General features: G+C 41.5%; 1 protein-coding gene across 5 annotated transcripts in view; it reads right to left on the bottom strand.

Annotated features, from left to right (window-relative positions):
* Positions 1 to 550: 550 nt before the first annotated feature.
* The window catches only part of sash1a (SAM and SH3 domain containing 1a), a 156,023-nt gene continuing 139,630 nt past the window's right edge, over positions 551 to 16,943 (bottom strand). For 4 of the 5 annotated variants that reach the window (XM_035678355.1, XM_035678356.1, XM_035678359.1 and 1 more), the window contains 10 exons: positions 14,729 to 14,803; positions 14,348 to 14,491; positions 12,702 to 12,834; positions 11,614 to 11,783; positions 11,238 to 11,447; positions 8,709 to 8,859; positions 8,147 to 8,275; positions 4,088 to 5,130; positions 1,593 to 1,724; positions 551 to 1,105 (listed from right to left, as the gene is read on the bottom strand). In XM_035678355.1, coding sequence (XP_035534248.1) covers positions 845 to 1,105; positions 1,593 to 1,724; positions 4,088 to 5,130; positions 8,147 to 8,275; positions 8,709 to 8,859; positions 11,238 to 11,447; positions 11,614 to 11,783; positions 12,702 to 12,834; positions 14,348 to 14,491; positions 14,729 to 14,803 — 2,448 coding nt within the window. In that variant the 3' untranslated portion in view covers positions 551 to 844. The other variant, XM_035678360.1, reaches the window with a different exon arrangement.

Raw genomic sequence — 16,943 nt, 5'->3', positions numbered from 1 at the left:
AAATAGGACATACAGTATAATATGAAATATAAAAGGTGTAATGTCCGCTTGTTTCAGCTTAGCAATGACTGAGAGCTGGCCTCAAAATAAGGCTGCAACATTCAAAAGGCTAACAGAAACTTTAACATATAAATCATTTTAAAATTCAGATTATGCTATAATACAGAAACATGATACAAAATAAGCCATCTCAAAATCACCAGTTATTCATAGTTTGGTGTATGTATTTAGTTGATTAAAAGTCCGGATGTTAAGTGAATTCTGTCATTGTCATTATGAGTCTATTAGTGGGAATGAAACGTTGAATGAGAAGTAAATCACTTTGGCCAAGCTACTTCCTTAGAAGACCCTCAGATAATGTTGCCTTGCCACAAAAGATGAAAATGAAGCACTTATGAAATATGCAGGTAAGTAAACCGTCTTATCTGTATTTAAAAAACATCCGTCCTACAAAAGAGTGTGCAATCTTCCTTCAAGGCAGATCTTTATTTAAAGACTTTGGGGGTGTCTTCAGAATGGAATCCATCCCACAGAATGAGTCTACAGTCTGTTTTTTTTTTTTTTTTAAAAGGCAATTGATATCTTGTGTTGGCTGTTAGGAGAAACTCTTCGATGTCGTAAACATTTGAGAAAAGACAGACTGAGAGAGAAAACAGAGAGCAGGGTGGTTCACTGTGAGTCTTTTGACACGTGCATGACAGGTAGTACTGTAGTGCTGTGGTCACTCGAGTGATCGTTGAGTCTGTGGCCAATTTGCCTTTGGCCACCTACTGACCATGTTTAAATGAGATGGTACTGACCAGTGAGTTGATACCTGTTATTTTATATGACTCCACCGACACGGTTAGGACTGCACCTCTCTGTGCGCGCTGACCAATCGTGCCTCACTGACCAGCCGGCGGGCGTGCCTTTCATCCCGCACCCCGGCTTCCCATGCAATGCTCTCTGTTAACAAGGCCACACGACTCAGTGTGTCAATTCCCGCTGCTGCCAGAGACGTGGTGTACATGGGCAGGCCGATGGAGGTGAGCCAATCAGAGACCGTGCTGATGTTACCTGATGGCAGAGGCTTCCGGCACATCTCTGTCAAACCTCCAGAAGGGATCTGAGTGACACAATGGGGGTGAAAAGCCATTAGATACAGTAGGTAGTCTGATGATGTCACATTGCTGAATATACAGAGACATTTGTGCTGACAATAGAGGTTTTCAGATTTTCAGGAAACTTGTCGTGTTTCTGCATGCCAACTTTGTTTGGCCAAATCATGTAAAGCTAAAGAGTAAAGATAGACTCTATTAAGTCACTTTTAGGCTGCTTATAACAATAATACATTGACAACTGCCTCTTAAAAGTATATCTCCACATTTACCAAGCTTGTTAGATATTTAAGCAAGAATAAAAATCACTGCTCCTCAATGATGGTGCCAGCCTTGGGTAGAGGGAAATTACTGTCACAACTGCTCTGTTTTCCAGCCTGCATTGTTACTTTCTAGAAAAGCCTCACTAAGCATTTCTCTAGCTCTATAATTTCCAAAAAAAATAGCTCCAACATTGTCTCAATTAATATGAAGTTCTCAGTGATGTTGCCTTACAGCCATGCGGTGTTGTTTACGGAGCTCTTTGACTCGGAGCTGGTCCATGGTGGAGGCCACGTCCTTGACGGCCTGGCCCAAGTCCTCGGAGTAACGCTGCACCAGCGGCTGGGGGATGCCACACCGGCCATGCTGGAGGAAGGAAGGGAAGAAAGAGACATTAGATATGACTAATTCGATAGAGCAATACAGCTAAACCACATACAAAACAGAAATCTATGAAGCGTCCAAGAAGAGAATCTAAGAGGACAATACATCAGACATTTGAATGTGTCAGAGAGCAGTGGATTAATGAAGAGGGCTTACGTAAAGGAGAATTTTGACTTATTACAGTCATTATGAAAATTAAGATCTGGTTATTCATGAATGAAGCAGACTAATGGTGTCAAAATTGCTTGTCTAAGAACATCTTCTGGCAAAGTAATGAGAACAATTCTAAAGGAGAGTCAGAGAAATATGAAGACAAACACTAGAAAATAGACTATAATTAAACTCTAAAGTAAATCAGGTCAGTGTATTTTGTTCTGGTTCCTCCACAGTACATGAGCAATACCCCAATCACCATTTCCACTTCTACTGCAAGCACACGCTAGATCACGTTTTGTATGTCTACTTAGCATGTTTTGTACTAATAAAAGGAAAACAGATCAGGATGAGACAAGAGGAAAGTACAAGATGTAAGGAGAGATGTGAGGGATCAAGCATGGCAGGAAATTCTACTGTTTTCTGTTTTCTTGTTCTCTCTCCCTTTGTGTAGACACCTGGAGCAATGGCAGGTTTCCAGCAAGGCCTGGTTTTGGTTGGCCGAACTGGACAGGAGGATGAAAGGGTGGGTGGATGGAGGAACTGATCCCTCCGGAAAGCAGAATGGAGAGAAGGTCTTAAAAGCCGACCCTTCACACTGTCTGGGGCCAGATGCCTTTAGGCACCCAATAGTAAATTGAAGTTTAAAGACGTAATACCCATGCCAATATGATATCAGAGGATCAATCTCGACAGCTTAGTTTTTTTTTAACATAAACATGTTTTTTCCCTCTAGTTTTTCCATTTAATAAAGTATTCCAAACTTCTCAGTGCGTCAGTGTTTGTGTTTGAGTCTGGAGATTGCCTAATTTATATCAGCAAATATCTTTTAAAAGGTCAAAGCAAGCCTTTGAGACAATTATTTTTCAACTATTTTTTAATCGCCCGGTGCGTAGGATTTAGTGGTATCTAGCGGTAGGACATTGCAACTCCCCCTCTTCACCCTCCCATTCTAAGAGTAAAGGAGCAACTATGGTGGCCATTAAACAAGCAAAAGAACGATAACACCCCTATATGGAACCAGTGTTCGGTTTGTCCCTTCTGGGCTACTATAGAAGCACGGCGATTCAACATGGCAGACTCCATGGAAGGCAACCTGTGGAGTCTGTATATTTAAACCGCTCATAAGGTAAGAAAAAAACAACAATATATATTCAGTTGATTATACAATATTGAAAGCATATCTATGGATATTATATTGCATTTCTGCAGCGTCCTAAATTTTGGACCTTTAAGTAATTGCACACTTTAATTAGCAAATGGAAAGAATCCATTTCGAAAGGTTTTCAACATTTTCAACCTGTACAGGCTCAAACCCCACGTCTCTGCCAATCCACATCTGACTAATAGTAATCCACCAGCTGTGCTGTGGTCTAAAGCATTTCTCACCTCATCCCCTGATGCCTCTGTGTGTTTGTGTGTTGTTTTCCTGCCAGCGTCGGGGGCTCTGCCATGTTAAAGGGGGCCCAGCCTGGGGTCTGGCGAGTGGCAGAGGGTTTTATAACCCTGTCTGCCTTCAGTAAGATTCAGCCCATAAACTTAACAGTCTGAACCGCATCATAGTGAGACTCAGCCCACAGTCTTTCACTCAGCTCGAGGCAGTGTATTTATTATAGGACATACACACACACCCACACATCACTGACAAATGCGCTTGCATACAAAAAGAAACATACAAACTCTAGACTCTAATAGTCTCTATTTTTAAACTAAATGAGGTCCAAAGCAAGCTGCTGATGTTGTTGGCCTCAACACAGAGTAATTTGGATTCAAGCTGCAGTGAAATTATGACTGAGTTTAGTTAAGCATGTTACAGTGCTAAACTAAAAGAGCCTGACGCCAGACAAGTATAGCCCCGAGGTGTTTTGGAGCCTCATTTTCACATTAACCATGGAAATATGGCTTTATATGTTTTTATTATGTGTTAGCTAAAAAGAGGTTTTCTCCTCACCTCATCTATATACCGTAGTGTGTATATGTTTATTTTAATTATCAGAACAAAAATTTATGTTTTAGTGCATACAAAAAGTTCAGAATGATCAATTAATTCAGGAATCCAGTTTGGAAGATTTTATACTTTAGCCAACTATTGCCAGCATTTGTTTGGTGCATCTGTGCAATGTAATTTATAATCTAAATTGCGAGGTGATTTTTCTTGTCTCAAGTTAAGATTAATGAAAGTTTGTTCTAACCTTGTCAGAGTAGGGCTCCTCTGTAAGATCGATGCCCTCAGCCTCTAGCCGTTGTTCCAGGAGGGTGAGCAGGTCAGGACTCATCTTGGAATGGGAAACCTTCCTTGCAACAGCCACCTTGCCCCCCAGATCAGAGAGCCACGGAGGCTGCACTGCGGGCGGAGTGCCTGACTCCTCGCCCATGGATGAGGCGGATGAGGTGGCACAGGGGCTGGCAGGGGTGCTCGGGGTCTTGGCGGGCAGAGCAGGGGCACTGGGACTGGGGCTGCTGCTGCTGCTGCGGATTATAGGACTACTGGGGTGAGAACGGTTGAGGGTGTGGGTAGGGGAGGGAGTGGGAGAGGGTGAGGAGGGCAGGGAGAGAGGGGGGTGACGTAGGCCATTGGCTAGTCTCTCCTTAGACTTCTTGGCAGGAACGGGAGGAGGGACTGGAGGCTTTTTGGGGTGAGTCCGGATGACCCTCTCCCCGCTTGCATTAGACTCAGGGGGACTTGGAGTCGGACTGGAGAGGGGCTCTGGAGGGTTAGAGGACTGCGTCGTACGACAAGGGGGGCGAAGAGGCAGCTGGGAGGGCACAGGTGGTCTGTCGGCCCTTCCTTTTGGGCTCACTGGTGGTGTCCTATTCTGAGCTATGGAACCCTCATCTCTACAGACCTTGCTGGGGCTACTGTTGCCAGACTTGGGTCCGTCCTTGGTGAGTTTAAGCTCCACACCCAGATCCTTATGCTCAAAGTTCTGCTCCCAGTGCAGATCCCCAAGAGAGTGGGAACGTTTCCATGGTCCAGTGGGCTGTGTGGGCCCATCCAGGTCCTCGCAGCTGCGGCTGGCCGGAATGGGGGATTGTCTTTGGGCTTTGCGAAGCCCCAGCAGGTTGAAGCCCTTCAGGGAAGGTTTGATGAAGAAGCTTTTGGGGAACTTCGAGCGCTGGTTCTTGCTGTTCTGTTGCAGAGCCTCTGTTGACAGGGTCATGGGCAGGGTGGGGTAGTCTGGAGACTGGAGGCCTGCTGAAGAACGACTGGAACGGGAAGCCTTTCTGCTCTTACCTGCAAAATAAAAAAAAAACATTTATCATCTCTTAGTAATGAGATGTAGACACTTTTCCTTGACTGTTTAAAATGTTTTTCCTCTTTTGGGAAACCGCTAACAGAGAATAAGTCACTCTTTAGCTTGCTATAACCATGCCTCCATTACAGCTGCATTAGGTAACTTTTATAAAATATTATTTTTTGTCATATTTACTGAAACTTTCAATATATTCTGACAGTAGCACATGAGACACATAATCTTTGAAAACAATCTTGTTCCTCTGGCTCCTCATTGTGCTCCTAATGTGACTAAACAATCAACTATCTTTCTTAGACATTTTTATAAAAATGTACCAACTGCTTATTATAAAAACCATATATATATATATATATATATATATATATGGTTTTTATATTAAGCAGTGCGTGTGATATATTTTGTCTGCCTTTCATTCACACTGTTTTCCTTTCTTTCCCTTGATAGCTGTGGATTTTAGCAAAAGTTGAGAAAACTGCTATGGAGAAAAAAAGGAAACAATATCTATAACTGAGTAACAGAATACACAAATACTCTGGATCATATATGTTTACCTCATTGGAAAACATGTTCACAGCACCAATTATTCTTAACAAGTCTGCCAGAGCCAAGTCATTTGAAAAAAAAAATTGTTATTGTAAAGGCTTATCTGTAAACCACAGTCAAAAGCAGAGAAATGTTTATAAGGAAGGGGTGGGGTGCCACTGGGATAAGATAAGTTCTTTGACTCATGACCAAACTGGCTGATTTGTTGTTGTCATAGCAGCAACTCCAAATAAAGATATCTGGACAGGGTAGTTCAGAAACATTGGAACAAAAGACTGAAGCAACTTACCATCTATCCTCTGGCTTACAGAGCAAAATGGATGGATGAGATGGATGGGTGCCACATAGTGTGGCTTGCCAAAGAGTTTAAATGTTTGGATGACAGACAAGAGTTCAATAGATGGAATGTCATGAAATATCTCAACAGTTCCCAGAAGAGTAAAAAAAGTTAAGCACAAAACTGCAACTTATTAATAAATAGCAAATTTGTCAGAGACTAGATGCATTACTGGATTATATAGCAGCATTAGGAGCAAGTTGTATGTTAAATTCTGAAGATGATTTATACTGACATTTAATAAGAATACTTGACCAAACTAATATTCTTATAAAAATCAATAAAAAAATAAAGACGTTGTTTATATAGAAATATAATTAGTAATAGCAACTGATTTAAGATGTTTTCAAATAAACCTAAAGTTGTGTGTCATTATTTTTGTTTATTTTGTATTATGGAGATCACTGACTGAATATCACCATTACTCGACCCCTTACTAAACTGACCAATACATCACCACATAATGTATGCATATGAAAATGATGAGTAGAAGTTGATAGATTAGAGAAGTCCTCGGATGATATGAGAAAGAAGGACTACTTCTAGATAGAGGAAAAAATATCAGACGTGTGTGTTAAAGGAAGGTCTATTGATTAAAAGAGCATACATTCAGGGCTCGACAGTGACTTTTTCCTCCCCAAAACGATACATTTTAAGTCTGCGTAATGAATTTTAATGGCTTTCTGTTATTTAAATTTAAATGAAGCGTTTTGCTTTTTCAATTCTCTAGACTAATAAATATCCAGAAATATCCCATTAAGATACTGTAAAATATGAATGATTCTATAAATTTGTACAGGTAGGAGAACTGTGGAACCCTGAAACTGCAAGAAGAAATGCAGAAAGTTTACTAAATGTTATGCAGCTAGTTATGCAGTGTTTAATGGCATGGCAGGAAAAACAGACAGAAGAAAAGGGCATAAAAATAAAGCAAGCAGCACCAGAGTCTTTTTTTTTTTTTTTAAAGAAGTGGCTTTTATTCCACAACTTAAATCTCTACTGTGGCAGATTGCACGCTTTAAAGTTGAACCTGAATGACACATACACACACATTTATAGAGAGAAGACAAGGTTTGACAAAGCAGTGATTTATGAGTTATGGAGCTGTTAAAAAGAATGTTCTGCATGGAAGAAAGAAAGCATACAGTCTTACGCAGGAGGATAAAGCAGTGTCAAAAATAAACAAAAAAGAACTCTCACAAATAAGACCTCAATAAACTAATATAATCAGAACTCTCTTACAATCTATGCACTACAATTTAAAAATATTTTCATCCACATCTTTTTTTAGGCACATACTGTATGATTGTTTGTGCAATATGGTCACTTTAAACACAACGAAACTGACAAATTAAAATGTTATGTTATTAAATGGCAGCTGTGATCTGTTACCTGACTAGTACATTTTTAAAAAAAAAAACCTCATCAGCCTATAGAATCACCACAGCAAATTAAACAGGCATTTATTGACATGCTACTCTGCAAGCTCTTGATCTATATTAAAAACACTTAACAGAAATACTCTCTGAGGCCATAATCATCCTCCTGATATCCTTCTATCAGCCTCGCATCCACAGGTGGAAGAGCTGGGAATCTGAGTCCATGACTGGGCAGCGAGCTTATTCTCATCAGAACAGTTCTGTACATTAGGGAGGATCTCGCCCTCTGTGCTCCCAGCATTGTGGGGTGGACTAGGCTTAGTGGTCTTGAACCTGGCTCCTTCTCAGTTACAACTGGACTTTGGCACTGACGATACAGAATGCCTATGAGATTGAAAGAGTGGTGAAGAGAGTGGAGTGACAGGATAGTAAAAGTTAATGAGGTGACAAGGGGCACCCAAACTAGAGGGCTAAAGGTGTGAGGGTTTTGGGGGCAGATATGGCAGCAAAATGGGCAGTTTGACTGGCAGGCGCTGGTCCAGAGGAGAGAGATGGGTGAGGTGTTGCAGTAGAGCAAGAGATGGAGCAGAGGTGGAAGCCAACAGAGGAAAGAGGTGAAGGAGTCGCTGTGGAACTACAGTAGGGCTAGGCTAGGCCAAGACTAGGGTTTAAGCAAGGATAATTCCCAGTGGGCCTTGGGTAATGGTGGCCTAGACTACGCAAAGCTTTCATTACCATTCTCTAGGTTCTCATTGCTCTCGTAGCACCCGGAGTCCCGCGGGGAGTCTCCGACCAGGCCCCGACCCTCAGACAGCAGCTTCTCCTGAGAGCCTGACAGGCCGCTGCGCTCTGGATCGCTGCTGCCTGTGAATACAAAGACACACAGAAAATAGGTACATTATCAACATTAGGTTAATTTAGTTATTAGATAGCAGTAGAGTGGAGTGCCCCTTACTGTGCCTTTGAAATGATTTGGTTTTGTAGAAATTTAGTTAAGTTTATTTTAAGAGTATTTGGAAAAAAACGCAGCACCTGATCCACTTGTCTCACTTATGTACTTCAGTACCTAAGAATGACAACTGCATGCTGAAGTTTAGAATAGTCTCAAGTACGTCCTAGGTGCTGACTAATATTTTTTCCAGGAAAAGAGTAGATTTCGGTGAGAATTCCCAGTAAACACCAGGATCTTAATTCCAGGTCTTCGGTCATCAAAATGAATATTATTTATCTTTAATGCAGCGAGTGAGTTTGAGTGAGTTAAAATCATCATGTATATGTGTCTTCTGAGTCTACTTACTGTCGTACTCCTGTAACAGCTCTACAGCGGTGAGCAGTACAGCTCTGTGCTGAGGATCTCTGATGTTCAGCTCATCCAGGTCCTCCTCTTCCAGCAACTTGAACGTGTCCAGGTCCTCGTAGCCGTTGAACAAGAAAGTAGGCATGTGTTCCTGCATGACAGAAAACATCACGTCTGAGTTTAGAGTTTCTTTTGAGGAGTTAAGAATGAGATACACTGAGGTAGGGTAAGGAGAAAAGAGTAAGGTACACACGTCTCTGCTCATAATTTCCCATCCACACAGTGTATTTTTAAACTACTGGAGAGCCAAATCTAAAATGCTATTTAGATTTTTAGATGGCATGTAATCACTTTAAGCCGTGGCTAATTCAGTTATGGCTGCCTCAACTGTCAACACGCTTTAATACGGCACAAACTTTGTCATGTTGACAGGCATATAAAAGTGAGTTGTAGCAACGTTAGCGAGTTAGCTGCACCAATCAAGTAAGAGCGGTGCAGTGCATGGCCACAATCCCGAAAGCTATTCTAGCTGTGACCAAAATGGCAAACGGGACTTGAAAGGGAAACCCGCCAACGTAATGTGGAAACACGAAGAACCGAAGGTGGAGACGATTACATCAAAGTGCTCTTCAACCACAGTCAACACAGTTTTACACACCAACACAAACAAAACCAAGGCTCGTCACCCAAACCACTGTGTTATCTGAGAGGGTACGGTCATAGAGAAAAAATCAGAATACGCCCTGTGTGAGTGCACAGTCAGCTGACACCATCATTCAACACACTCATAACTCCTTCCACTTTGAATATTGCTGGGCTCTACGTTTGTGTGACCCACACACTTTGTTGGGAGAATACATAGACTGTGTGTCACCAGCGAGACCATCAATTACAATGGTGGAGTCCACAGCGGAGAACTGTGTGTCTCCGTTCTATTTCTGCTGGGTGATGCAGGACTAAACAAAAGGACCACCAACTAACACAAACACAGGCAGCCGGGTCCACTCACTCACAGTATCTTTTGTCTTTTTGGCCACTCGAAAACTCAAACACGTTTCAAAATCCAAAGATTTTTTTGGCAGAGAATTCATCGACCCAGAAGTTACAAGGGTGTGGAGATTTACACGGTTACAGACAGGGAATGTTGATGTGTGTTCCAAATTTTGCCTCGCCAGTTTAGCCAAATGTTACTTTCTATTTCTAAAAGTACAAACCAACAACGCACTCAGTCTTTGATGTATGACAGCTGAATCATAACTCATACTGTATTTGAATAGTATATGGATCCTAACCATTTCTGTGAACATGGTCACTTCAAACGACAAAAACCTGAGAAAAGGAAATGTGACACAAGTGTGAAAACTTGTGAAAACAAGTGACGCACTCTTGCAGTAAAACTTTTGCAAACGTATCACTACAAAAAAATCCCCTTCTACCAACAAGTAAAAAATTGTGTCATCTAGAGAAAAAAGCCAATGCCAAAAATGACTCATATGAACCTAACACAAAAATCTGGCTGCTGCAAAAAACTTCCTGATCATAAAAGACAATAAAGCACTGAAAATAAAGACAAAGGCTCTTAAAACTAGATTATTTATTTTTTACTCCAGCCTAAATTTATTTGCTGTAATGTTTATGAACAGTAAAGACCACTAATGTTGACACAAGTTGAATAACTGGATGCAAATGGTGCTTGACACAATCATGTTGGATAAGAAAACTGTGGGCCTGGAATTCATTTTTACTTTTTCCATCATCAGCAGGCCACAAATCGAGGTAAGAGTGGTTAAAATACCTGGTAAGACAATACACATTGACTACAAACTCTAAAATGTTTTATATGTGTTTAGTCTAACCTGCCCACTGCAGGAAGTCGGTGGTGACTAAGGGGACCCGAGTGCTATGATGCAGTTGTAACACCCAGACTCACAGCTTATGACGCCTGTGCTGTAACATTAATAATGTACTCCAGATCTTTAATCTGTGACTTGGCCATTAGGCTGGCCAGAGATAAAACAGACAACCCACAAAGTCTTTTTCTCTATTCGGGGAGGTGAGGCTTGCTGGCTGCATGAGTGGGAGGAGATTATTTCAAGCTCACAGCTATGTGTAGGTTTTGATGAAAGATGCAAGTTATTTTTTGGGGCGTGGCAGTGAGAATGTGGGTGTTAATGTTTATGCGTCAGTGTCAGATCAAACATCCTAAGCTGTGCGGGCTGTAATTACCTACACTATATTTATCTTTGCTTGTCTGCAAATGCGTTTTGAAGATACTTGGCTAAAAACAATATTTTGATTTACTTGTTAAGTTTTGTTTTCTCCAATTAAGGTGCCAGATGGGTGGGGTTTTTCAGCTCGGACAATTCGCTGATTTCTGCAAAGTTCATACAGTAGACAAAATCAGTGTCTGTAAATCTACTAAACTTTACTGCTACTGAAAACTTAAAAGACACTTTGTGAGTTGACCAAAATCTGTGAATCCAACAATATGGCAATACTGTACCCAATCTGGCACTCTTGCTTATCTACCTTGAGGTTGATGCGCTCTAGCAGCTCCTCAACTGATGTGGGTTTAGGTGGTCGGCCCTTCCTCCTTCTCCTCACTGGCCTTTTGGGCTTCTCCTCTTCTTCACTCAGCACGTCCACATAGATGAACTTGAAGGTGCCCACTTTGTTGTTCAGCAGGCCCATCCACGTTCCCATGGGTGGCTTACTGATGATGTCAATCACATCACCGCGCTGGAAAATCACAATGACAAGATTTCAGAAACTGTTGCATTTCAAATTTTAACCAGATAGTTGGTCAAAAATATTGAGACTAGTGTGGAAAAACTGAACCGTTAAAAGTAAAATCTTTCATTATATCCATGAACTGTAATCACTTCCATGCCAAAGTGTGTTTTACCTTCAGTTTGAGGGAGTCTGTGTCGTAGGGGCTGGGGGTGAAGTCTGTATGGACGCGAGCGCGTCCACAGAACGGCCCCCGATAAGGCGGCTCTTCGTCATCACCATCCTCCGACTTCACACTTTCTCTGTTACTGGCTGACGAGTCTGTGGTGCTCACTGTCTGACCACCTGGACACAAACGCACACAGAAGGAGATTTATAGGAGCTATAAAATGACTGCCTATAAAGCCTTCACTGGTCACTTGTTACAAAATGATGGCATTTGACTGGAGCTTTCCTTTACACTATACAATGCAGTAAATCCTGACTTAAGTTGTCATCTTCATAGTCAACCTATAATAGCTTGCATTTATCAAGTTACAAGGTTACATGTGAACACTATATTTATTTTATTTTGTCAGCTTCTTTTTCAACATTTTTGTGTCTGCTGTGAGTGGAAATCTTTAACAAGGTCTTCACTTGTATTACAGATCCTGGGAGAAGTTGCGTATTTCTTTTCTTTTCTTTCTTTCTGCATCTGAGGGAAGGCTGTTGAAATCATGTAGACGTGTGGGAATCGGAGAGGCAAGACTTCCTACCTAATCATTACCGCATGTTTGCTTGTCTGCCTGCAAGTCTGTGTGCATGTTCTACGGCTTTGAATCACTGTAAGACGGCCAAGTACTCTTGGAGGGTATTTTATCCACAGAGACGTGAGGGAAACAACAGGTTGAAGTAATCAGGAGGTGTAATTAGATAAGATGACCAAAGAGCTCAAAACGCACTTGAAAATTCTGTGAGATCACAGCACATAAGGCAACTGGTGGGACCGGGGGTAATCGAGGGAGAGAATTGCTGTTCATCACTCCACAAAAATCATAATTGGTATACATGTAACGCCAGAAGCAGAAGTCAGGCAGCAAAAATCAAATGTTAGGAGCACCATCTAGTGTTAAACATTGCCCAAAACAGGCTATCAACGTAAGGTGTAAACTAAATTACAGATATTTAGATTGCTTTTACTTACATACAATATTTTACATATATACAACATAAAGGTCCATTTAAAATTATCAGTCTTAAAAAAACAGTTTTTCTAAAACTTACTCATTGAACTCTGTCCGCTGAGTGAACTACGCAGACTTTCCACTGATCCTCCGGCCTTAAGCTTCGGCTTCTCCAGAGAGTCGGTGTCAGGCTGAGGGGACTGAGGGGAGCCAGGGGCTCCATCCGGACTGGACTAAAAGACAGAAAGAGAGGGGGAGGATCCAGATGGGTAATGAAAGGACATGGGAGGAAGATACAAAGGAAATGTCGTGCAGTTAAGAGATGAGAGGATGTGAAAGGGGGGAAAGTGTGGTTAAGAGGTCGACATAAGGGGGTAACGATGGAAACAAAGAAGAAATGAAGATTAAAGGTGAAGAGGGTGGAAAAAGAATAGGAGAGTGGGGGGGGGGGGATAAGGGTTGTCAGTATTTTTTCATCTTTACTGAAAAACAGGTGCACATATAAAGGTTTTCAGCATAAATGTGATTAAGTTATTAGTCAACAATTTACCAAAAGATTTTTGATGATTTGTTTTTCCATTTAAAGACCTTATAAATCTTCCTGAAAAACAGTACATCTTAAGTGACCTCAAGCTGCAGTGGTAGGGGCAACAAAAATGTCCCGCAATAATGTCATTATAAATCACAAGACTTTATTTTCTGCCTGTCCTTTCAGCTATAAGTGTTGGTTTACACTAGATGCCTCACTCTGAACAATTTATTTCAACAGGAAGTGCATCAAATTATGGATGCCTCCATGGAAGGTAACCCATGGCATTTGTACAGGTTCATTCTAAGTTAACGAAAACACAGTGATTCCTATATTCAGGTGATTATACACTATGAATACCTATGAATATGATATACAACAACATACACCATGCACCATGATGCATCAACACCTTGTATTTTATTTGTCCACTAGGTGGCATTGTGGTCTATAAAATGGCCATGCTTGAGGCATCAAGACATGGCAATTAATTTTTCTTTGCTCTCCTGCAACCAATGGCTTCATGACTCATGCCAAGATATGTGGGTCACCGTGTTGAGACCACCATGACAGACAGATGTTAGACTGTGCATTAATGGCACATTCTGCAAGGCAACATCAAACTGCAGGGCTGGACAGGCCACACAGTAAATCCACTGAATGCCCCAAAAAATTAGGCCATAGCAGATGAGACAGCCATTATACTCCCTCACACTTTAAGTCTCCATTTCCTAAGAGCTAGCCTGGGGGAGACTTGCATCACTTCATGAGCTCAGCATGAAGCACACACTCCACCCTACACACGGAGACCAGGGAGAGCAGAGTGGAGAGAAATCCAAATGTGTGTGTGTTTTAGTGCACTGTGTTTATTCTGTAACTAACACAAATACTCCCACCCACTTACAGCCTGTGGACAGAATATGTGGCTTATACTACAAAACATCCTCTAAATGTTTGCAGAACACAGGGAGCTTTTCTTTCTTTACAACTGCACTTGGCTCACTGTTTTAAGGACTAAAAGCATAATGTGTGGATTTGTGGGACCGTTTGTTTTTCATTTTAAATAAAGTTAAGGCTTGACTATGTTTATACACGCCTCGTTTGCGTGAAAAAAAGGGAAACCTAAGAAGTGTTCAATGTTATCTGAACTTTCTCCAAATAATTCAAAAATTGCATCCACATGTATTTGTGTGTATTCAAGTGTGTTTGTATCTAACCTGCTCAGACAAGGAGCTGCTGTACTTCTTCGACATACGTTTCCTCATCGTCTCCTTGACCGACTTGACCTTCTTGCCCAGTGAGATCCGAGACGTAGTGGGGGATTTGACCACTTCTCGGTATATAGCCTCCTGTTCTTTATTCTGTGATTAGAAGAAGGAAAGGGAGAACAGAAAGGGCCAGGCAAAGAGTAAGGAGGTGACAGAAAGAAGCAAAAGACAGATGAGGAGAGATGGGGACGAATCAGGAGAAGACAAAGGGCAGGGAGGTCACAAAAACAAAAGGAAAAAACAGAAGAGAAAAAGTGATTTAGTGTGACAGGAGAGTGCGGGTTGTGCACCTCACAGCCTCTTCTGATTTTACAAGCTGCCAGCACTTACGTTGGCCTCCGAGCCGGTGTTGACCACATGGAGCGAACGGTTGGACAGGTCAAAGCCTCCAAAGCTGCATGTTCTCTGTTGGGGAGCCAAAACACAATCAAATAAGTCACATTCAGAAGGTCACGTTACAGAAACTTCCCATCCACACCCACTGAGGGTCAACTCACAATGATTCATGCTTGGCGCAACACAGGCAGTAGTTTGATTAATGTACATGGGTATATGGTTTGTATATATATATATGCGGGGGCATGATGTCATATGGGACTGTGGACAGCCAACAGACATGATGTAACACAAACTGTTATATGAGCTCCTCTTTAAAATTGCGAGTTACTGCACGGTCCTTGGCAAATGAGCTGTTATATTGAGCGTGGAGAGCACGCAACGAGTTCCTCATATGCTTTAGAACTCAAATCCCCGGAAGAAATATGGAATTTAATTAAGGCTTTCTTGATGTGGCCAAGCTAAAACACATAACTGTACAAGTTAACGTATATTTGTTGCATTTCAGCCTGATGCAAAATGTCTTGTGGTTAATTATGAGAAATGCAAAACTGGGCTTAGTATGCCAACATGCACAACATAAAGGTTGGTTGCTTAGGGCCGACAGTATGTTAGTCTCATCAGAAACATTTTTAGAGAGAGAGTAAATTGTTTCTGCTGAGAGGACAGGGTGATATGGATTTTTTTCTTGACTTTAGAGGACAGCAAGATAAGGGGTAGACACAAAGGGGAACTATGACATGAGAGGAATAAGAGATCTAGGATCTTATCACTGAACTGGCTTTGACTTTTTGAATCCAACCTGAGCTTTGCAGTAGGTCACACAAAAACATGTAGACACAGTCATGCACGTATGCATCTGCCAAAAAAAAACTCTCAATTCAAGTGGGGCACTTGATGGCATTTCTCCTTTGCTTCAAAAGCCATTACTTCTAAACTACTCCCGCAAATCCTAGACGAAGATCCTCAGTGTGAGAAGGCATTGCTCATTAAGAACATAGCTTTAATATTAGATGTCCACAGCTGCAGTCCACATCACAACTTCCCAGGAAAAGCATAGCTTGGAGAACAAACACGTTTAAAGAGACGTCCAAAAACAACTCTGAATGTCATGGCAATGTTCGATGGAATGGACATGCACCCAGAAAAAAATGTCTCTCAAAGATAATTATAGGAAAGAAAAACAACTAAAGAAAAAAAAAAAATCACATCTGCAACTATAGAGGCACGGGCCAAAAAAGAACACGAAAAGCAACAACAGAAAAAGTGGAGTCAACGAGTCTTTGGATGAGAACGACCTCCAGTGACTTCACCAGAACACGATAGGATTCAGGTACCCTCAAAGCTGCAGGATAGCTCCACTATATCACCACCTCGTATGTGCCACTACTTCTGCTGATACACACAGGCTATTTGGATACATATTTGGATACATGTTTGGAATAAGTGAGTTATTTGCAACACAACCAGGGTTTTCATCCTGGTTGACATTACAAAGTTATGGACCTGCATTTTACATTCACTGTAATATGAATCAGTATTAGATGTAGTTTACCCATTTTCCTGTTGTTTTCACTTTTTGTTGCTATACTCTTAGATCAAAGATCAAATTAAAAGTGTAAAGACCATTCGGTCCCTTAAGTTAACTTAATAAAGCCATTCATTGAATATGCCTCTGAGGCTACGTTCTAGAGTTCTAAAGATGAGCAGTTTCAAGCTTGTACAACATCTTTTACCCACAGGGATCAGTGTGACTGTGCATGTGTGCATGTCCTTCAGGGGTCTGACATTTATAAAAAGGCACAAATCTCTGCTGTAACTTAACCTCCCAAGTGGGCCACCGCACATTCCATAATCATTTCATATTCAGCTGAAATAAAGGTTTAAAGCCAAAGGGATTCACTTAAAGGTCATAGAAGATGACATTCCTCTGGGGCAGTTAGTTCTGTGATATATACACCAGCCCATAGCCTTTTTCTACTCATGAGCACAGCTGCAATACTTTGATGTGGATTTCTTACACAGACAATATTAAACGGATAAGTTTAAGTAATTTGAACTGGCATGTGTCTTGTTTGTGTATGTGTGCTGCACCTTCACCTATAACCTCTGAGCTATTCTGCAACTTTGAAGCACCGAGTCCTGCTCACACGAGGCGGTCGATTTAAACCTCATGGTCTAAACTCACAGACTTCTGTTGGATGCGCAA

This window comes from Morone saxatilis, unplaced genomic scaffold (genome assembly GCF_004916995.1).
Source record: "Morone saxatilis isolate NCDOM2014 unplaced genomic scaffold, NCSU_SB_2.0 Contig7, whole genome shotgun sequence".
NCBI lineage: Eukaryota > Metazoa > Chordata > Actinopteri > Moronidae > Morone > Morone saxatilis.
The sequence above is the reverse complement of the archived record's forward strand: the minus strand, read 5'-3'. Positions and strand labels throughout refer to the sequence as shown.